This window comes from Anas acuta, chromosome 24 (assembly GCF_963932015.1).
Source record: "Anas acuta chromosome 24, bAnaAcu1.1, whole genome shotgun sequence".
In the NCBI taxonomy this organism is placed as follows: domain Eukaryota; kingdom Metazoa; phylum Chordata; class Aves; order Anseriformes; family Anatidae; genus Anas; species Anas acuta.
In genome coordinates, this window is record NC_089002.1 from 5,947,514 (window position 1) to 5,969,814 (window position 22,301).

Here is a 22,301-nt window from a genome sequence, read left to right on the forward strand (position 1 = left end):
TGACACGCTTCATACACTTCACTATTTGATCATAATTGCTGGACTGTTGAAATAGAACTTGTGATCGAAGGGTAACTCTGTGCAAATTTACAGTATTATATCTATTCCTAAATATAAAATATTTCAAACCATTATTTAAAAAGGAGCTTAGGTGCTTAAATATAATTAAAGGAATCAAATTTCTAAGGAGATGATCAAAATTAAAACAGCTTTACTCCTTCAAAAAGAGTCAAAAAGAGCTGTGAGAATCAGCTCAATTATGCATCTGTCTGCTATTTTACGCAGTATGAACCCAGCAGCTATCTCCACGTGGAAGCAAAACTTCAAACACCATAGCAAGAAAAGCACTGCACAAAGAGAGCTGCTCCAGATCCGTAGCATTCACCCCATTTTTTACTGCAAGGGTGACTGAACAGTGATGGACCTTGCCCACAGAGGCTGTGGAGCCTCCACCCATGGGGACGGTAAAAATCCAACCTGCACAGCCCGGAGCAGCCTGCAGCAGGAGCCCCTGTCCGTGTGTACGTATACGTATGGTGTGTCTGCTGAGCTGCACAGCGATGCCTGTGATATGCAACACTCCACCACAACGCACTCCTGTTCCTTCTGCTCACTTCTGAGCTCCTTTGAAACTACTTCCAGTTCCAAGTTCAACTTTTCCAGAATCCGAGGCTTTCAAAAAGCTAATTCTTAAAAAGCTAATTAATTCCCCATAGGCTTTTTTTTTTTTTTTCCCCTTCCCTTTTGACTCGGTAAATATTTCTGAGATTGCTTTTTGTATAATCAGTGTTAGCAGCTCATTAAAATGCACAGTATGTGTATCATTCGGAATGTGACATGGCTCAGCATGGATGCTCAAGCTGCTTAAAAAGACAGAGAAGAAACAGATGAGGATAAAATGAAAGCAAAAACCCAACATTTCTTATAAGTTGACACCACAGCTAAGAATTTAAGACAGAGCAGGGAGCCTTCAGCCCTGCTAGTAGGGGAAAAGTCTAATTGCTCAGAGCACGCACCGCGCTCTCCAGCCTGCATGTTTTCCAGAGAGATTTCTTTTACAGGGGTCTTTAAGGTGCTAAAAAATAATTGACTCTACCATCAGGTAACTGTATAAGGTTTTCACTCTGAATAATATGAGGATTCATCTTGAATTAATAATGAATGAAGTAATTTAAAAGGCCCTTAAGTTTATACAGGCAGAAATAAATAATACCTCAATACGGGACATTTTATCTTCCATGAAAACAAATAAATGCTTTTAAAAAAGTGTTTTTGAGAAGCACTGAGTCGCTAACACACCGGATGATGGTCAGGTAGGCAACAAGACTCAGGATTTCTGATACAAGAAGATACTCGGTCTCCTCAGATTTCCTGAGTATCACTAATGCTTGACAGCTGTAGAAAACACAAAGATTAGAAATATTGCTTTGGGTCACAAGAAGAAAGCCCAAGACAAAGGGCTCATTCAGTAGTGGGTGGCTGCAAAGCTGTCGTTCCTCTTTATTTAATTGGCCTTAATTCAGTTAGTGTGCTCTCTATTGGATAAAATACACCCTCATTTGTTTATGGACAAATTATAAATGAGTGACATCGTAGTGAAATGATAACAATGCTCAACTGTAAGCTAATTAGTGACCGTGCACACAGTACCTCCTTGCAGCGTGCTGTAGGCACAAGCTGGTTGGCGCAGCACCGTCCCCTCGCCTGCACGTGCAGGAGCAGCAGCAGAGCTGAGGTTAATTGAAATAAAATTAATAAATAAATAAAAAGATCAAAGCAAGGTGCCTCATCACAGCCTCGTGTGCAGCAGCCGTATGGCTTAAGGGCCAAAGGGAACCTGTGGTGGCGATTCTTATTACTGGATTTAAGTCTGAGTGCCCACGTTAGAATTTAAATTAAATTAAATATTGACCAAGGAAGAACTTGCTGTCAGTTTCAGGGTGAAAAGCCTGAATTACCAAGGAAACAGGAATCTGTGAAAGTAACATCATACTTTCACCTTCAGGAAAAAAAAAAAAAACTACAATCTGAAGATACACAGCAAGGGGTGGGCTTTTTGTCAGAAGGAATCAAATGGATTTTTTTGGTTCATGTACGACAAAAACTCCCACTGATACAGCAAACCAGTGAGCTTTTCCTTGACTGATAATAGTGAGTTGAAAGGCTAAACAGCCACTTGCTGTGAACATATATGTGTTCTTCTCTTGACCCAGGGACTTCTGGACTACCCATGGCAGCAGAACCTCAGCACCGCCAGCACAGCCGTCCTGCTGGGCCTTGGGCAGGAGCTGGGACATCTGCTCTGAAAAATCACCACTCAGACAAAATCTTTGGTGTTGCCTGTTGTCTTCTCAATACATTTCAAATCCAAATTAGATCTGGCAAATGGAGAAAGATTTGTCTAACAAAAAAGGCTGTAAGTTCAGCAGGCTGACCAAAAAAAAATGAAGAAAAAAATCAAAGAGCTTTTTCTGATGCATCTATCAGTATCGAAACTGAGATTTGAGGATCAAAAACTTAGATGACAGCTTAGCTGCTTGGCGATGCATGAGGAAAAAGAAAACTGAGTTCACTTTTTGCTAGATACATCAGCTTTGTGAGAACTAGAAAGAATAAAGCTTCCCCTGAAGAGCTGAATGAATATACATTACAGATGGTACAGCGTGGAGGTTAAGACTGGAGGTATTTGCTGCAAAGTGAAATTCAGTTTTTCTTATATTGATTCTACATAAAATTCAATTCCCCTTTTTCTCTAAATAATTGGTAAATCAACAGTTTAAGTTTTCCTTCTCATGGAAAAATTAGCTAGTGCTTTATTAGATGGTCATGTAGAAACATGAGATACCATAAAAAAAGAAAACATCTATTTTTCTTTAATGAGATTTAATGACGGTGTAAATTGCTATTTCTGGTAAGCAGTAGACAATTACCCTGCATGATTTCTGAGTTGAACAGATCAGTGGGATGGTTCAGACTTCACTCCCTACTTTTGCTACCTGCCACTGTGACAATGACAGCCGGAGACCAAGGCAGATGCACCACGTCAACGTTCAGGGAGAGGAAACAGGAGGTCTCTGACACTCTCTCTAAAAACGCATTTGCTGGCAGAGCTGTAATGCAAGCAATTCTCAATTCAGAGAAATTTAATTCCTAGCAGTAGGCTGGGGGGAAAGGGCGAGGAGTAATGACGGTACTTTAGCTTGGGTTTGCAAAACATAAAGAACAAATGCATCTCAGTAACATTTAAAGAATATATGAACAAGTACGTTGCCATCTTTTAATTGAACAGGAATTAAACGTGCTTAACACAAAGCAAGGGCTGAAGCAATGTGCTGAGCTGGGACTGTTGTGTTAAAGGGAAGAAATTCCCCATTTGCTCTGAATAAGCCCCAGTGGCTACAAGGAGGGGAGATTTCCAAGTGTTGGCACCCAATGAGCAAAGAAATCTCTGCCCGGCAGCCTCGGGGGCGGTGAAGTCACAGAACCTGAGTCAGGTGGATGACAGAATCAGTGTGGAAAGGATTATTAGTGTGGAAGGTATTAACAGAGGATGTGCAGAGCAGCTCTCCTCCCTGCGGCTGATGCAGACGAAGCCGCTCGTGTCCCCCTGCAGCAAGGAGCCCCGGGGCAGCGGTCACACATCTCCGGCACCAGCACGGCTGCAGAGCTGCTGGGCTCCTTGCAGGATGCAGGGGGCTCGTGCTCTCACCATGGTCCCTAACAGTGATTCCTCCCCTGCTCCTTTTAATGAATGGTAATAGAGGACTCTTGATTAGAAGCCTTTCATCATTTTAGGACTAGGGGCTTTAGCTTTCTGACCTACTTTCCTTGCCAATGAAATTCCATTTTTAGCTTCAACTCAAGGTCTGAATGTTACCCAAATTCAGACCATCTGTTTTAACAGCCTACAGGATGAGAAGTTGATCCAAGCCAGAGAGAATAAATGGAACCAGCGTGTGCATACATTGAGTATTCTCAACCCTCAGTGTCTTAAATAACGTACCGGGTTTATTCCCGAGTCTACATAAACATTCCCATTTCTTTAGGCAGCCTCTGCTGCTGCTGTAAGGAACATTTACGCTACCAGTTGCTATCAGAGACCTTCCCAGTTTGGTCACCTTTCTCGTGCAAGGACAGGAACGAGCAAGGAACTGCCCCCAAGTCAGCCTGAGCCCTTCACATGGCTTTGAGGAGGGTTGGGATGGGCTGCCCAGGAGAATTCCTCCCTGAGCAAGCCATGAGGAAAACCTGCCTTCCTTTCTGATGCTCGCGGGTAGAGAAGCAGCAGAACTTGCATCTCCTCAGAGAAATCATTCCTCAACATTACCTCAACCCCTCCTACTAGGTAACTGCCAACCACAACTTTCCAAAAAATCCCAACAAATCTAAGCACTGAAGCTAATAAGCACCCATTGCTAGCACGGACACACATCCACAGAACTCATCCCCTCGCAGCTCAGCTGTTGGTTGTAAATCCAGCAGAATATCTAGGGAGGACGAGAGCATCCATGTAGACATTAAGAAATAAAACATGCCAGGGAAAAAGAAAATACCAGTACAAAACCAAGCCAAATCTTGCAGAAGTTGAATACCCACCTGGGGAGCTGCCCACCTCAAAACAAAGCAGAAAATAAGGATATTTAATGTAAAAGAAACCTAGCATGAAATAGGCTCTGTACTTCCCCAGACACAGCTGATTTGCTGTTCAAGTCTGTCATTTGACAGCCTGTTTATAGATTTGCTTGCTCCAAAGCCGTTGTGGATCTGTTTACAGCACGCTCTTTCAGGAGGCACAAGTCTCACATCAGGCTCCTCGGGCATTCACCGGCGCATCACAGCCTTCCTAGGCTTAGAGTATTTGAAAAGCTGACAATGCTCCAAACTACCCTTATCGACACTCAGTCTGTGTCCACAAAACACTTTAGAAAAAAACTTCTATATTTTCAAAACATCCTAGCAGCATTAACTAATCAATCCTCACTACACCTGTCTGGGACAGCTCCGAAAATATCTTGATCCCTGTTACAGACATAGAAAAATCAGACGGAAAGCAGAGCTGTGTTTTCTGAGGCCATGAAACAAGCCCAAGACAAAGTAAGCTTTGAGACTCAAGGAGCGCTCCATCACTGCTCCTGCATTTAAATCCCTGCTCATTTGTCACGTGCAAAACCAAGAAAGGAATGAGTAATATTGAGTAATATTTGCCTCTGTTTTCATTGTATCATTGGAAGTGACACGATCATTATTTCACTGGGGGTTCAAAGCAGCGTTAGCGTGATTGTGTTGGACTTGTACCTATTAAACGGAGGGACATTCTTTCCTCTGAGCTGTCAGACACACCATACATGGCCTTTCAATGCAACAGAAACATTCTAGCTGAATTTTAGACCGTTTTTTCCCCCCTTTCCGCAAATAAGAACAGTGCACAGTGATTTACTTCCAGTATAGATGAGGATCTCTTGCACCTGGAAAGCTACATGCTAATTCCATACTTTATTCTCTTATGCAAGAGGCTTTCAAAATCATATTCCACTGCACACTCCATAATGTTGTTGTTCTGCCCTTACCATCCTAAAAGCAGAAGCTTAAAGGCTGGAGGGAAACCTTCCTCTGATTCTGCTGTGCTGGGCAAAAAGTCAATGAGCAAGAAACTCTCAAAGAGCTGTTAAGGCCAGTATGAGGCAGAAACACTAAATCATTTGAAGGAGCATTGTTTCCATTCTTCATGAGATATTGCAGCTTTCATAGACTGCATGTGAAAACCACAAGGTTTTGCACCACTAGGCAGGAAATGTCCCTTGACTGCTTCAACACAGCAACAAGAAAAAGCACAGTTGTCTTTCGATCATTTAAGACCACGCGAATCCAGGAGCCAGGGGTCCCCACGCTGGCTCTGTGACCCCACCACAACGCCTGGGCACCCGGAGCGAGCAGCAGCTCCCGGGGTGTGCTCGGTGGGGTGGTGCTGCCCTGCCCTGAGCCAGCCCTGGGGAACAGGAGGGTGCTGGACCTGGTGCCCTGTTTACTCTTTGTGGCCTCCCTCTGCCCCAAAATAGGTCTTTTAGTAAGAGGGAAGGCGCTGGGATACAGGCTGATCAGTCAGCAACTGCCATCTTACCTCCCCTGCATCCAGAGAAACCAGAGGAAACAATAATGATGCAATAACAGAATTTTATGAACGTTAAGCCCCTCCCCAGGTGCATGCTTTATACACACGCTGCCTGAAAAGCTGGCAAATAAAACAGGCTGCTGGAAAAGAGCATCCTCTGCAAAGTTCGTTCACCGTCCCCGCAGAGCCCTTACTGCTGTAGCACCGTCTAACATCCCCGTACTACACAATCTTCCAGCTTTTTGACAATTCCCTGTTTGTAGGGCTGCGAACGCTGCACAGAGAAAGGATCATCAGAGATGCTGCTGGGAGTCTATTTTTAGAGTGAGTCATTTGATGAGCTGTTCAGCACCTTATTTATTGCTGTCTCCAGCTGGAGGAGCTAAGCAGTGTCCAGACACCTCTACTGCTAAAACCAGAACTCAGAAGCAGTGACCTCTATTTTCTGTACTGGCAGGGAGAAAAACAACAGCACATTAAGTTGTCAAGGCTAATAGCTACTAATTAGGGTGAATGACATATGACCCCTTTTATATCCAAAGAACAAAGAAGGTCCAATACAAATAAATAAAATAAGAAAACTCTACATTCATACTCTTTTCCAGGCTGTAGAGTGACCATTTAAAGGTAATTTCCCAATGCTTTGTTTAAGGCTTTACTTGCACTTTACATGATGTGTCCAGTGGGTGAGAGCCCCAGTGATCGCAGAGCTTCCTTGGAAGGAAATGTGGCTTTGAAGGGACAGCAGGAGACGAAAACAGGAGAAATAGCAGCCAGGTCATTTTAAGCATGGGATAAATGTGTAGGAACTGCAGAATCACTCTCAGTGCACTGAGCACTGGGGGTACCACGACAGCGAGGGCAGCCCCTCCTAAAGGTCCCTCACCCCCATGCGCCCCAGCAGGGGCAGCTCCCCTAGAGCGGGCAGCAAGCAGAACAATAAATCCAGCAACTGAAAAACGCTCAAATCTGTTGCCATCTAACTGGATTCCTGGCAAAATAAATAGGAAATATGTTTATCTCTAGGCATGTTCCGCATCTAACCTAGCCAATTCTCAGCATTTATCCCTGGGCATGCCTGGAGCCACAGGCAGGCTGTTTACTCCAGCTCTCTGTAAACCACCTCGCATTAGTAAAATTTGTAACGGAGTGGCACTGCTGGGTGCTGGGGACATTCAGCATGTGGGGCAGTTAGGGCTCTGAGGAACTTGATGCCTCATCTAACCAAGCAGGAGAGGAGTAAATAACCAAGTGCCATTTCATCAAGGGGGAGCTGAGGTCCCAAAAGCTGAAATGACTTCCTAAAGGTCACAGGAAAATGTACTGAATTTGCAGCCCCCGTTGTTTGCATCACAGGCTTTAACATCCCGTTAGGCCCTCTGAATGTTAATCATTTCCTAACTCTTTTATCTTCTTACTGCTCTAATGAGCTTATTGATGAATTGCTTAAAATGCACCTTCTGTAGCAGAAATTTTTTAGGTGACAAGTTGCCTTGTACTAAACAAATTAATAGGCAAGTTGGGTTCTCTCCTTCCATTTTAAAAAACGTTGGTTTTAAAATGCTCAATTAGTACTAACTGAAATACAATATTTGAGATTATTTGGCACTATATCTGTTATAAATATGCCACGTGGCCATTAGCACTTGTGGTAGCATTCAGGACAAAAATAAATTGTCACCCCAGCATTTAACACTGCAGCAGCCACTGCTCCAAGCTCCCCAAGCCACTGTGCCTGGAGCCATCCTGCACCGTGCTCCTTCCCCACTGCTAAAATGAGATTCAGGTCTGAACACTGCCGGTTTTGTATTCCTCCCTGTTCTTCTTGCTTATCGTAAGACACCCAGGAGGGGTACACAGCACAATCTGTCCTGCAGCTTTCTGAGTAACGCCCGTGCTCTGCACTGACCCACATACCCCAGGGGCACGCACCTGGAGGTAACCCCGAACCTTTGAAGTCTGAATGGATTTTTCTTTTTAAGAATAGGTCATCTAAAAATAGCCCAAGTTCCCCAGAAGCGTAGCTGGATTTTACTCTGAGCACAAAGCCAGGACGCTTCCAAGTGCCACTGACACTTGCACTGCAGGTCAGTAGCCCAGGAAAGGCAGAACGATGGCTGCAAACACGTGCCGTGCCATGCAGCCCCCAGTGCCCAACCCAGCACATCCTCTCCGCAGGTAATTCTGCAGTAGATCCAGAGGAGTCAGTGTCCGAGAGGAGAAATTCTAGGTCTCGTTCCTGCACAGCCTACTCCAGCCAGTGCAAAATTTCCCATCACTGTCTCTTTCCCAACAGTTTTGGGAATAAAGTCCTGCACCTCCCCAGAAAAAATCAGTCTCCACACTCCGAGATCCTGCCTGTTTTAAAGCAACTTCTCTGAAGTCCCAAGTAATGAGGTAACTCTCAGTCTGTGTGTAAGAACAAAACTCAACAAGGCAGACCAAGAGGCAGACATTTCTTATTATACTTCCTCCAAATGCACAGCAGGGCTTTCTCTCCATACTCCAGGTCACTGAGATCATGTTTGAGGCATATGATTAATTTGTCAGCCCTACCGTGTTAAGGGGCAGTAGCAAAAAAAAGTGAGAAAGATTTTTTTTAGAACAGTGTTAAATGAGGCAGAAGACCTTGTCACTTAGCAAGAGCTTTTAAACTATCTTTGCATAAAGCAGCAGCAGCTGGGAAGTTAACAGACGTAAATAGCACGGCATCGATTCGCGGCACTCCGAGCACAAGTGTGCGCAGGGCAGGTGAGCACAGGAGAAGGATTCTGCTTGGAATAATTAAGCATTAACTAGTGATGTCTGAAAAATAAAACCTCAGCTATAAATCACTTCAATTTTCAGTATTTGCTCCATCAAACACCAGAATACCCCAAAGAAAAGCATGGAAATCCCAAACGCCATCTGATAGCAACCAGAAGCCTTCCAGATCTCAAGCTCCCTGAAACAAGGGACATCTTCCTCAGGCCGAGACTTCAGCATCATTTCCCTGTCCTCTACAACATTTCAGCAGGCTGCAGTGCCTAGGTCCTCCCTTCCACTCCTGGCTGTGACCAGATCAGACAAACCTGTTTGCAGTGGGATTTTGCCTGACCTCCTGAGCCCCAAAGGTGCTTTGGGAATTCCTGTACTCCAGAGGCTTGCACACAGCCAGTTTGGTGTCAACCCCTCTAAAAAGCACACAGACACACGCACAAAAACAAACAAAAAAAATGTTATTTGGCCATTTGCTTTTCCCTTTCCTCCAGCTGAAAATCACTTCCCTGAATTCGGGTGTTAATACACACTTGCACACGAGCACGCAATAACTGGCTCCCTGAAACAATTCCTGGAAATTCAGGCAGCGGCTGAGCTAATCGTGCTCCCACCATACTCTGAGGGCATTAGCTACAAACGAGCTCTTTGTTACACGATCACAACGCAGCGCAGCCCACCTCCAGCTTTCTGGATGGGTTTTTATTTGCCTATCAACCATGTGCAGAAGAAAGCATTGAAGTCGCTTCAAGAGGGTAAACGGCAGGGGAGAACGAGCCTCCTGCGGAGGTTTCCTCTGCATCTGCTGCAGGCAGGGCAGCAACGTTTGCACTGCCAGCAGCTGCTGCCCGACTGGGTATCAGAGGCTGTGCTGCGAGACGGGAGAGCTGTCAGCAACGGCGCGGTCGGTTAGAATTAAGAGGTCCCATCACCTGGCATAAAACACGGGGATTGTGTCAGGCCAAACTGTAAATCAAAATGCAAAATCCCAGTTACCTTCACTGTAACACAGCGTTATGGAACAAGTGCCACACTCGCTCCTATTGCACTGCCGAGTGGCCATAAGCACATCGGTTGCCTTTACAGAAGGAAATGTTAAAGCTTAAGTGTAAAACCACTACAAAGAGCTTTTGCAATTTGCAGAGTGAAAATATAGACAGCAAAAAAAGCACTCAGAGCAGTGATTTATCATGTGCAACCTAAAAAACCTAAGCCAGCAGGATCTCCCATCTGCAGAAAATGGATTATTTCATCTCCGATTCTGCCGGTATTATTTAACATACATATTACAATAGTTAATGAAAAGATTGCTGGGTCAGCCTCAGTGCAGAAGTTTGTCTTAACATTTTTCAGCTGGACTCATTCCTGAGAATTCATTCATTACCAAATGCAGACTTTATTGCACCTCGTATTTCTGAATGCATAGATGGCGAGGAAACTGCCGCATCTTTAAACACAAGCGTCAGTCAGTCCTCATTTGCACCTCGATACCAGGGAATGAAAATACATGAACTGGTCAGAAGCAGACATACACGCAGACAAACTTTGTTAGAGCTCATTGACATGGAGAGGTAGGTGCTGAATGAGTGAGGGCATGAATTTAACGTGCTGAGCCACTGCCTGGGCTGGCACAGGCACTCTGCAGCCAGGGCACCCTTCTTTGGTGTAGCTCAATCCATTGCCAGAACGTGGTGTAAAGCCACAGGACGTGTTGCTTGTATGGCAGGTTTCAGTTTTACTGTCTGACCTGGACATTCACGCTGCTGCTCGCTCAGAGAACCTGAACAGGCTTTTGGTGTCACCGCACTGGTCTGAAGGAGGGGTTTCCCCTTTTTTGTTCTTTCCCCTCTAGTTATGGTGACATGGTGCCCAAGACAATTGCCGGGAAGATATTTGGCTCCATTTGCTCCTTGAGCGGGGTGCTGGTCATTGCTCTGCCCGTTCCGGTCATTGTCTCCAACTTCAGCCGAATTTACCACCAGAACCAGCGGGCCGACAAGAGGAGAGCACAGAAGGTAAGCCAAAACCCACGCCCCAGCACAAGCTGGGTACTGGACGTGCTACACGTTGTAGGGCCATAAAGGGTGGTTTATAGACCAAGATATCTGGTCCAAGCTTCCCCATCCCACCAGTATCACCCACTAAACTATAAAAAATAAATTATCACCACCCGACCAGGGACATGAACCCTGGACTCTCGTTGTCAGAAGCAATGGGGCTTTTATTGCTCACTCTGTCACAGACGTGAGAAATAAATATGTATGCATAGAGGCACCCTAAGTGCCCCCAAATTCACTAAAGGGAGCTGTTGGTCTTTCTGGCTGTCTGGTTCCTGCTGCCTCTCTGCCCTGGAGGTTTGAAGACACACACCCAGAAACACATAGTTATCAGCTACACACACCCCTAACATAGAAAAAATACACTGAGAATACAAAAAAAACAAGCAAACAAAACCCAACAACCTGGAAATGTTAGGGGATTACCGGATAGTCTGTTTTTACCAGTATAAACCTACTGATTCACTCAAAGTATAACAGATTATTATAACTCCATCTCAGCCTGCTAAATTACAACAAAACCAGAATCAGGTTTTTACAACAACTGTACGCTAAAGGTTTGGTTTAGTTCTCCCGATGGAATTCTGTCTGCCAGAAATTCAAGACCCAGGGGATCTGCTGGCGAGCAGTAGCAGCAAGATGTGCCATTTCTGCTGGGGGCAAGCAGCTGGGTCCTGCCTACTGCTCGCATCTCAGGGAGCTGACAGCAGAGCGCTGAGATACAAGACCTACAAAACCACAACATCTGGCAGGCAAAGCACATAAGCAGAGTAACAGAGAGGCAGAATCACGCAGGAATGAATTACAGGCTCCGTAAATCGGTGCTGGGATTTACATTTATATCTGCATTAGGTTTGGCGTTATCACTTAGAAGAGGAAGAAATCCAAATTCCAGATCAGGGCAAAGCCACGCTGGGGGGCGTGTTTGGAAGCTTCCATCTTTACCCCAAGTCCTTTCTGTTGAGGACCACCAGATGTTCCCTCACACTGTCTGCTCTCTCTCATGCACAGAGAAATGCTCTGTGGATTTGTAAAGCTGCTTCCTGGGTCGTAGCTTCTGAGCTTCCACTCTCCAGCTGCGTCAGCCTCCTACCTTTCAGCAGCACTTAGATCCACTTTAAATTAAACAAAATCTCTTTCACCAAACAGCGTGCACGCAGACAGCACCCTTTATCGGGATGTTGGCTGCAGAAATGTAACCTGGCAGGTAACAAACAGGACGGCATTACAAGCATTACAACAACCTTTTACTACTTCAGTGTTAACAGCTAATTTAGCTTTGCATCACTGGAAGACAGGTGAACTCTCCATTCCGCCTGTGTTTAAAAGTACAAATCCAGAACCTTAGAGAACACAACCAGCAACAAAACCTCAGCCCGTTAACATCTGATTTCTTTGTACGGTGAACTTACAGGTCAATGCAGTACTTCTAAGCAGCTATAAGGACAAATACTCCTCAGCAGTTAGCAATACATTTTGCGTTTTCAAATGTATAAATTATATATATATATATATATATATAAGAAAAACAAACAACAAAAAATAGACCCCAATTGCTCCCATTCAAACTCTTAAATATTGCCTAAAAGAAGCATTTCTAAAAAGAAACATGCACATAGAAGTTCGTTAAGGGTCCAGTGCACAACAGCCCAATTACAGAAGTGAAGACTAAGAGAAAGCACTTGTTCTACTGAACCAGTACGTAAATATGCTGAGACACAGAACTTGCTTTAGAGTACAGCCCAGGCAGATAAACGGGCAAGACAAATAACCAAACAGGACTTGTGCATAGCCACGGATGACAGTACAAAGAAGCTCCAGAGCTGACTCCAGATCAGTGCTTGTGGCTGACGCTGTCCCGGGCAGGCAGCATACCAAAGGTTTTTGTTCTGATTCATTTTTTCCTTTATTGTTGGACTGCAATGCACCTGGTGGCAAGGAAACGTGCCACCGCCACCTTTGATGCCAATATGATTGACTGCAGCTTTTATAAGGTCTGCTGTATTGACACATAGTGTATGATTTCTCCCCATTTGAATTTCTAATTCCCTTGATATTGGATGAATTTCTGGGCTAAGAAAGTTTTCTCAAGTCAAAAGTGTGAGTAATTTGCACATGATCATCACTGCATGAATACTAAGGAGAGCAAGAGAGACAGAAGCACACTGATGACAGCGATGCCGCGATGTCTCTCTGGAGATGGTCAGGATGGGCACAGAGAGGGTCTGTGTTGGAACAAGTCCGTTACCAGCATCACCCTCCAGAGGACTCAGTTTCTTCTTCAGCCATAAGAAAATTTTAGTAATAGAACTCTGTTCCCATCTAATTAAAGATACAAAGACATTTACGTGGCTTTTTCGAGAAGGCTGGAGAAAGCTCTTTGCACCTTCTCAGCCCTTGAATACGCCCACCAACAGCATCTCTGTGAGCAGAGTTAGGAGACACCGCTTGGAAGAAATAACACAGACATCTTCCTAAGGTTCTAAGGTGCTAAATAAATTCTTCTTCTCTTTTAGTTGAGGAGTAAATAATTTTAGGGTGTTATGATGAGTGCTTTAGAACTTCAGTTTCTTCCAAGAATCATACCTGTTACAACATCAAGTACATTTGAAGAGTAGGTTACGGATCAGGTTTATTATTTTGTTCATAACTCATACTGAGGAAAAGGCATTTAAATAGCATGAGTAAAATACAAGGGGGGTTGTTACCACCAGCACCTATTCTTCTACTAACCGAGGAAAAGTGTTCCTAAAAGAAAGAGAGGGAGGGGGAAAAAAGGGGAGAACAACAAGGAAAGAAAAAAGAAAAAAACAACCACCACTGATGCTTTAATCACCTCAGAGATAAATTATTCCTTGCCAAACCTGCACTGCAAGAGAATTAATTACAAGAAGATCTGGTAATCTTAATTTATTGTGCTGTGTCATCAAATTTTGTCCTCTGGCACGCAGCAAGGACCAGGTCACTCTGAATGGAGGATGAATTGATCATTTCTGACACGGCTCATTTTGGCAAAATTGTTTTTTGGTTGCTCCCCTCCACCCCCCAAAGACTTTTTTCTTTTTGACTGATGTGCTAAGAATAGACCTTCCTGACATTGAAACGATGCTGTTCTTTACTGAATGTCACAGTCTCTGGGTTTAAAGGAGAACTTGACACTTAAAAGGCTTGACAATTGAATGACTTTGTAATTCACGTATTGCTGGAGTCCCTCTTGCCGCTCAGCCTGCAGTTCAGATGCAACGTGAAGAAGCAGACAAGTATCCGAGCTGGCTTGAGCACAGCTCCCACTTTGCAGCCCTAGGAAGGAGGAGCAGAGGCAGCGAGGAGCAGCTGCTGAGCATGCTGCTCCTTTGACAGCAAAACAGCTCGTTGTTTACAAGTTAGCCACTGCAAACACAACCCCAAGCCACAATGCAGGGTAGTAGAGAAATGCATGGCTGAGGCCGCCAGGTAATGCAATAGACACAGCCTTGGAGCTTGGTGCAGCCAGGTCCCAGAACAGCACGCTGCTCTCCCATGGTTTACTGGGATGATCTGCACTCTCCCAGGGAAGAGCCAACCACCCACGTTTAGGATAGGAAAGGTCCACCCAGGACAAATATTTTTGCATAGCAGCTATCACATAAAACCGCGGCACAGGACTGAAAAGTGCAACGTAGGCTATCAAGGAGTGGATGGCACAGCCTAGGTGGAGCAGAGCTGCGGACGCGTTGCCAGGCGGGTGAATTAAAGCACTCAATCACAGAGCTGCTAACAGCAGGAGACAGCAACGAGGCGGGGAGGGAGAAGCCACATCTTCAGATGGAAGTCGCCGAGAGGAGAGAGATGGAGGAAGGTTATTCCAGACCGCAAGGACTGCTGGCGAGGTGGCTGCACACAGGCAGCTGTGACTGCGGGCGGACGAAGAGGTAACTATGGAGATGCTGAAAAGGGGCTTCAGCCAAAAGGAAGAGTAAGGACGCAAATATCTTTCTGATTGTTCCATAAGAGGCACGCTAGAAACAGCCTGTTCCAGACCCAGCCGTCACTCCCAGAGGCATGGAAAACAGGACTGCAGTCAGCAGAGCTGCTGGAGAGGGAAGATGGTGACGAAGAGAATGCTTAATGCTAGATTTATGTCATCGTCTTACCCATGAGAAAGGCGGCCCACACACCTGTCAATAACAAGGCCATTATAATAATTGATTTTCTACAGAGCAGGGGAGTCAGCTTTGAAATGTTCTGTTTTTCAGCTGACACCCTAAATTTTGGAGGTGGGTTAGCGAACTTCAAAGCGTGGAACAGAACGGCCAGAAAAAGTGACTCGAGCAGAGCTGAGCTGTCTAAGGAGAGCTCAGCGACAGAACATGACTCAGTTCCCAGCAGGGGATGGGGTTGGGAACTTGAGGAGAGAGAGAAACAATAAGGTTAAAACTGGAGCTGGCTGACATTTAAAAAACATGTTTTTTTCAACCACAATGAATCTGGGTGGAATATGTTTTTGTTGTTGTTGATAGTTAACAGTTTCTGACAGGGAGAAGAGATTTTTTACTTTTATTTTTAAAGAAGAAACTTCAGTTTTTCTGGGGTAGGCACCTCTTCTTCCTGTTTGTCCCGTTTGCCACATTCCATAATACAAATCAGGGAAAAGAAACCAACCAACCAAGGATCCGTCCTCTTCTCCTTCATACCACCCACAAAAGCGAGTGGCATCCTCCACCAGTTCAGCTAGTTCAAAGTCCCTGGCTCCCAAAATACATCAAACTACCAGATGTCTGCAGTCCATCGTGCCCCAGTCCTGACCAGGTAGTGCCCGTAGTGCTTAAGAACCCGACCGATCCCCCCCAAGGGGCTCCGTGGCTGCTCCAGGACCGTGGTGCCTCCTCTCCCCACCTGCTGGAAGGCCGGGCTGGGGGCTGTGTCCAGATGGCTCGTTACGTAGCACAGTTGGTAGGATTTGTAGTGGCTGATGTTGCCGGCTTCATCCCAGATGTCTAAATAAATGCTATCTGAAATTGCCTCATCTAGGAGACCTGCGTTTGAAACATTCTGCCAAAATCCTTGGGAAGCTCCGTCCCACTTTGGAGCAGGCTTCTAGAGATCAGACTCTTTGCTGTTACCTCTGCTAAGCAGTTATGTTGCCACTGTGCCTCAGCAATGCAGAACCAAGCGGGGCTGGTGCTGTTCAGCTTCTGTGCAGCTCCCAGTCTGTGTGCTGAACCCCACAGCCTTGTGCCAGTGCACCTCCAACACGTGGTTACGTCCAGATTAAGCACCATGGATATATCCACTGGGTCAGGAGAAAAACATTGCTTAAATCAGGTAAAAGTGGCAGTAAAGCTTACTGCTGAAACTGATTTGTACCCTGCCAGTGATTAGCAAGTGAGGAGCAGCATTTGTCCTGATAGACGTGGTGCTGGGAGGGCAGTCCCCTCCCCATGCATGTCAGACAGGTGGGAAAACCCTGCAGCCTCCTAGCACATCGCCCAAGGGCCTCTGCAGAAATTCTCTGCAACCATTCCCAACCATCCCACATGGCCCAACGCGAAAAGTCCCAAATCCCATTATTGCCCTCCTCCCACTCCACCCCGCAGCCGTGGTCTGCAAAGTCTGACTCAGAGCAAGCCTTTGTTGTTCAGAGGTCAGGAAAATCCAATCAAGCGGTACGTGCGGACAACTTCAGCATCGGATCAGGCTCTAAACCTGCACAAGGCAGGCCCTCTCCAGGCACGAGCAGGAGCCTGCCACCCTCCTCTGTCCCCCCACTACAGCCACTCTTGTTCTGACCAACACGGATGTTGCAGCACTGTCACCCTGCCGTGCTTCCCCCTTTGTGATTCAGGTGTTCTCAAGCATAAAACTGGGATAAATCCGCTTCTTTACTGGCTCAGTGGCTTCTTCTAGAGTTAGTTCACGCACAAGGTTATAAACTGAACCCATCCTGTGGTTATACTGTTTATACGTGGTTTTACATTTCTATCTCTGAGCTGTCACACTGGTGATTCCTGTCCTCTCTGAGCGCGGCAGCACGCGGATCCCTGCCCAGCCACGGGGAAGCAGCACGGTGAGGGCTGCCAGAGCAGGGAACAGAGAGCGTGCGTGCAGCTTCCTGACATTTTTCAAAAAATATATCTTTTTGCGGAAATCACGGTCTGCCTGCAAGTACTCTGCGGGAAGGAAAAGGAGTTCGATTTCCCAGACAAATTGCTCCTGAGGAAATAGTTTTTCTCCTGGTTGTCACAGCCGAGCAGAACTCCTCTGTTTACTATGCAGACCGGTGCCTGGTGGCAATTTGAGCCACCTGTTCTCCGGGTAAGCGCAGCCATTTAGCCCGAACTCAGCACTAACTCCGAACAAATACAATAATAAGGAGCAATTCTCCACATTGTCCACCAGCTCCAGCACCCAGCCGCCAGCCAGCCCATTTCTGTCCACGTATGAAACATCGGCTTCGTTAGCAACTGAGTCAGGACAATTAGGAGCCATTCTAGCAGGAACGTGCAACGATGCTGGAATGCAAACCAAGGCCAGGGAAGCGAGTAACCATGACAACTCCACAGCTTTCTGCTGACAGCCCAGGGAGCGCTGCAGCACCCGATATAGCAGGAGAAGCAGGTTTCTCCCTCGATATTTGCCAAAGCGAGGCATGCAGCCAATGTTTTGTGGCTGTCGTAGAGATGCGAGCTGTGACACACATTCTTCTACAAGCCTCCACTCATCAAATACGACCAGGGGACGGGTTCTGACGGACCTTTCTTTTCCAAAAGCCCGCTGCAAGAGGCTTGTCCCCAGGGACCTCAGAACCAGGAGGAACAACTAAGAGCAGATTCAGTACGAAAGCCAATTGCACTGCACAACTTTATTGTCATCTGATGACTTCGGAATAATTTTCCTTTGCCAGCCAGCAACACTTCTCTCAATTACTGCTGAGAGCCCGAAGTACAGAGCAGTGGCACGGAGCACAGCTCCTGCCCTTACCCAGGCTGGAGCTGCCCAAACTCACGCAAGGAAAGCCTAACACCGGGCACTCCACTTGCTGCCCGTGGGTACCTGCGCTTCAGAGCCAAGTGCTCTAATTGCTAATGAGTCAGCAACAAAGCAGGAAAACAGCCCCGCTGCCTCCTCATCCCCTGGTGCTTCGTTCCACTGGGAGCTGTACAGGTTTGCGTAGTTCTCCCAAGTTTCATAAGAAGGTTTGTGGTTGTTTTTCTCCTCCTGTTTCCTCTATCTTCCCGTGGAAGGTGTGAGTAGCACTACCTGAAGTGATGGCCTCCATTTTTTGTAGCTAATCACAAGCCTCCACACCATTAATTACTGTTCATATATCAGGCCTAGTAAATTGGCATCTGACACTAGATTAAATTCTGTTAATTTCTCCATCCCCTGAATAGTTTATAGCTATTAATTAGGGGTGTGAGCTGCGTGAAGGATGTTATAACAAGTGAGATCTGGAGACAGACAGACAAATCCCAGGCAGATATTCATCATACTTTGCTTTCTCTGAAACCAAGAACCTTTACAACAACAGAGAACAGCAAGCTCTCCGTCAATGATGCAGGAAAACATGAGGCTTTTTTCTTGAGAAGACACTTATTAATGTTTCTAAACAAATTCCAACACCCTAGCTTAAACCCCATGACATTTCACTCCCAACTCTAATGAACTATAACATATTCCCAGAACACTGCAACTGCACCTCTTTGACCATGCATCCCTGGAGTGACTTTAACTCGAGCTCCGAGATCTATTATAGTGGTAAGAAGACAAAAACATATGCAGCGTTGTTGTTTGTTTTTTGTTTGTTTTTTCTTTTCAATTACTATATTAATAGGAAAGCTTAAGAAGTGAAGGGAGCTAACTTTGTCAGCTGGACTAGCAGCACAGGAACCTCAGCACACAGCAAGCTTCGAATTTCATACATAGCTCTGCCATCATGGCTTTGAATAAAGAAAAAAATGTCCATATGGTCAGTTCTTACAGAGATCAGGGTCTGAATACAACCCTCACTGGGTAGATGGCTGGGTAGCTGGGGAAAAACAAGAGAAATACGCAGGGCACCTATAGAGGATGGAAATAGGAAATGACCTTGCAAAAAGCTTACTTTTTAAGTGTCAAGCAAAGGAATAAAGTGAGAATTATCAAACTCCAGGAAAAATGAAGCTTATTCTGTTCTTTGCAGTAGAATGAATAAGCAGCAAACACCAGAAAGGGAACGGTCTACGTAAAAAGAAAACATCAATACAATGGCAACTGAGTAAAGCTGGCGATAAATACATGCAGGCAGGAAATCAGAAGCTATTTTCTAAACGGAAGAATGAGGTTCTAAAGTAGATGCCCAACAGGAGTATGAGCTTCACTAGTTTTAAGCCAGAGCTTGTTAGGTTTGCAGTAGGCGAGAACTGGCCTCGGTGCCCCAGAGACTTCCTGACAGTCTTGCATTTCCCAATTTGAGTTTTGTGTATTACGACTCTTTTCAAAGTTCCGTTTCATCAGCTAGGGTATCTATGACTAGTAGAGAAGTTGAGATCCATTAAACTCCATATTCTGTGCATTGTTCTATAAATAGATTGAACATCATGTTCTTCAGTGTTGGAAAAGATTAAACGATATAGTGCATTTGAAATGATGTTCTGTTGCTTTAATGGTGCCAAGGGTAAGGTACGATTAAAAGGAGAGCCACAGAGGAGGGGAGAGGAATCTTTCATCTCTGGAAAGTAATGAAGAGGCCCAAAATAAGATCAAGGTCTGACTCTAAGTGGTTCTATCAAATTATATAGGAATATAATGAGTTCTACACAGTCTAATTTTCATATGCAGCTCTACAATATCTCCCCCAAAGCAAAAGCGACAGAATATTTAAACTTGGCTCAAAAGCTGCTTAATGTAAAGAATTGAGAGGAAGTCCAAATGTGCATACTTCGTTTCTCAGAAAGGTTAAGATGACAGAAAGATGATCTGCAGAAACTGACTTTTCTAATTCTGCTGTAACTCCGTCGCCTATTGCAATAGCCAGATGGAGCCAGGGTTAGCAGAATAACAACCAGTACTTATTATATGGGCCATTTGCTTTTTAAACAGCTATTATTTCGCTCACTGTTCAAACGCATGTAATAACCCCGAGTCCTAATTTGGCAGTCCAGCCTGTTTCCAAGCTTTGTTAAAGATGGCATATCAGCTTCTCGGAGCCATAAGTAGGACAGATGAGTGTCGCATGATTATATTGAGGAAAGCACTCCACAAGCAGTAGATTCATTTAATTTCTTGTCTGCTCTAGACAGTATTTTTTTTTATTATTATTTTATTTTTTAAAAGAAGAATTTTCTGTTTTCCACTTGCAAAGGAAAACTACCCCAACAGAACAGGGGAGCTAAGCTGTTTTCCACCAGATGAAGATTGAATTTATCCCTTTTCTAAGTTATACGTGTGTATTGAATTACCACTCAGGAGTACAAATTGAAGTCTTTGCCGAATTTTTTTTTTGACTCTACTTTTATTATAAAATTCAAAGACAAGATCATTTCAAGTGCAAACTCAAACTAGCATCCGATGCAGACAAATGCATGAAGAAGAAAAAAAAGAGCATTTACTGAATGGCTCTGATATTGTACCCTAGAAATAAAAATCAGATCAAAAGTATTCCGTTGATTACTTTTGAGAGAAGCTTCATGTCAGCAGTAAAAGACCAACGGTGTACACGTACTGCATCCCTGGACTCACTGCAGCAGTCACCAACAGGACTGCTCAGATTCAAACTAATTGCTTGGGAGATAAAATGTGAGGCACTATTAAATATCCAATGTAGCTGCATTTTCTGCCAGAAATGCTCTTCATGTGGTTTTAGCAGATAAAGTTGGATGGAAGGAATAATGCTAATAACAGCTCCAGCCCAAAGAGGGAGCAGGAGGGGGCACAGGACCCACACATCCAGTACCTGACATACGTGTGCTCCAGCCCATCTCCTTGAGCAAAGGCACAGAAGATCTGGGAAGCTGAAGATGTCTGGCAAATATGAAATTATGTCATAGATTGTAACTTAATAGTTTATGATACCACATAAATCAAGAGCGAACATTATCTCCATAAGAACTAGATGAAAATCATTAATAAATAATAATTAGCTGTTTCCTGGGCCTGCCATCTGGTAAGCATTTTTCCTAGCCTGCAACTCCTGCTTCTTTCCCTTCTCCAACGCAGCTGAACAGTGAAGGCATGCTATTCTATTTCTCCTTTGCCAGCCCCTTTGGATAATGCAGGTACCCAGGATGCTGTCGGCCCCTTACATCATCCTCACCACCTATCTCAGCGCTCTACACGTGCAGGGCTCCTCTGCTATTCTGCTTATTCAGTCTCCAGTTTCTTAAAAAGCAGCAAGGAGCCAGAAGTTATTGAGACCTGCTCTCAGAAACACGTGGGCACTAAGATAACCAAATTAATCATTCCAACCTGTAAGTGGCTGTCATTAGTATTATTATTTTCATCATATAAATTATCTTCCAGATTAGGTCATATGCATTTTGAGATCCTGTGGTTTCCTAGCAACTCCTCTTACCACTCCACATGCAGACACAGTGTGCCGTTTTCTTTCCTTTTTTAGACTCTCTGTGCAGGGGTTATATTCAGTAACAGTGATCTCAGGCCTGGCCCTAATGACCTTTAGTCTGCCACATTTGTGGGATGAGATGCAGAAGACAGCTATCCCCTCCAAAGACATTTGCTGCAGATGGTCAAAAACCCATGGTCCTGCACTTGGCTTTCTCCTGTCCTGCAGAGCAGAAGAACTGAGGCATGCAAACAAAGCTGAAATAACAAAAGCATCCCCACAAGTGTTACAAACTGGCAGAATTTGGAAGACCCCATCAGCCTAATCTTGGACAGTTAAATATGTGCCAGTACATAGTGTAGGGTCCTCTACAAAACACTGCTCCTTCGAAGTCTGTGTGGGGCACCCTAAGTGCAAGGCTTCTGCTCCTGCACGTTACTCTTCCCCTATCTGTCCAAGCATGCCTTTGCTGGCCTGCCCCATCCAGACTGATGGATCCCAGCAGGTAACACAAAACTCTGCTGAAACAGCCAACTTTTACCTGCTTTGTCTGTAACCCAAATCGTAAGTGTGCTGCCAGGCGCCCTTCTCACCCACAATCCACTCAGCTCAGTCACCCAGACCGGTGTCCAGCCTCCACTGCAATGCCAGGGGAGAGCTGCTGTGCTGCTCTCAGGTGTGATTAAAGTACTGCATCCTGCAGAAACACAAAACACCTGCCTAGACATCTTGTGAAGCTCGCACAACTTGATAGACATACTTTGTAAATAATGCACATTTACACATAAACAGATTTTCACATAAAAACCGTGAACCATAGCTTTAGAGTTGTTTCTAGTCCAACTTGGGAAATTAT

General features: G+C 45.0%; 1 protein-coding gene and 1 long non-coding RNA gene across 4 annotated transcripts in view; one reads left to right on the forward strand and one right to left on the reverse strand.

Annotated features, from left to right (window-relative positions):
* Nucleotides 1-22,301, forward strand: part of KCND3 (potassium voltage-gated channel subfamily D member 3) — a 110,226-nt gene that overhangs the window by 67,326 nt on the left and 20,599 nt on the right. For both annotated transcript variants that reach the window (XM_068659846.1, XM_068659847.1), the window contains exon 2: nt 10,719-10,881. In XM_068659846.1, the coding sequence (XP_068515947.1) occupies nt 10,719-10,881 (163 nt within the window). The remainder of the gene's footprint in view (nt 1-10,718; nt 10,882-22,301) is intronic.
* Nucleotides 1-22,301, reverse strand: part of LOC137843993 (uncharacterized) — a 97,144-nt gene that overhangs the window by 66,224 nt on the left and 8,619 nt on the right. The gene's annotated exons all lie outside the window — the stretch shown is intronic.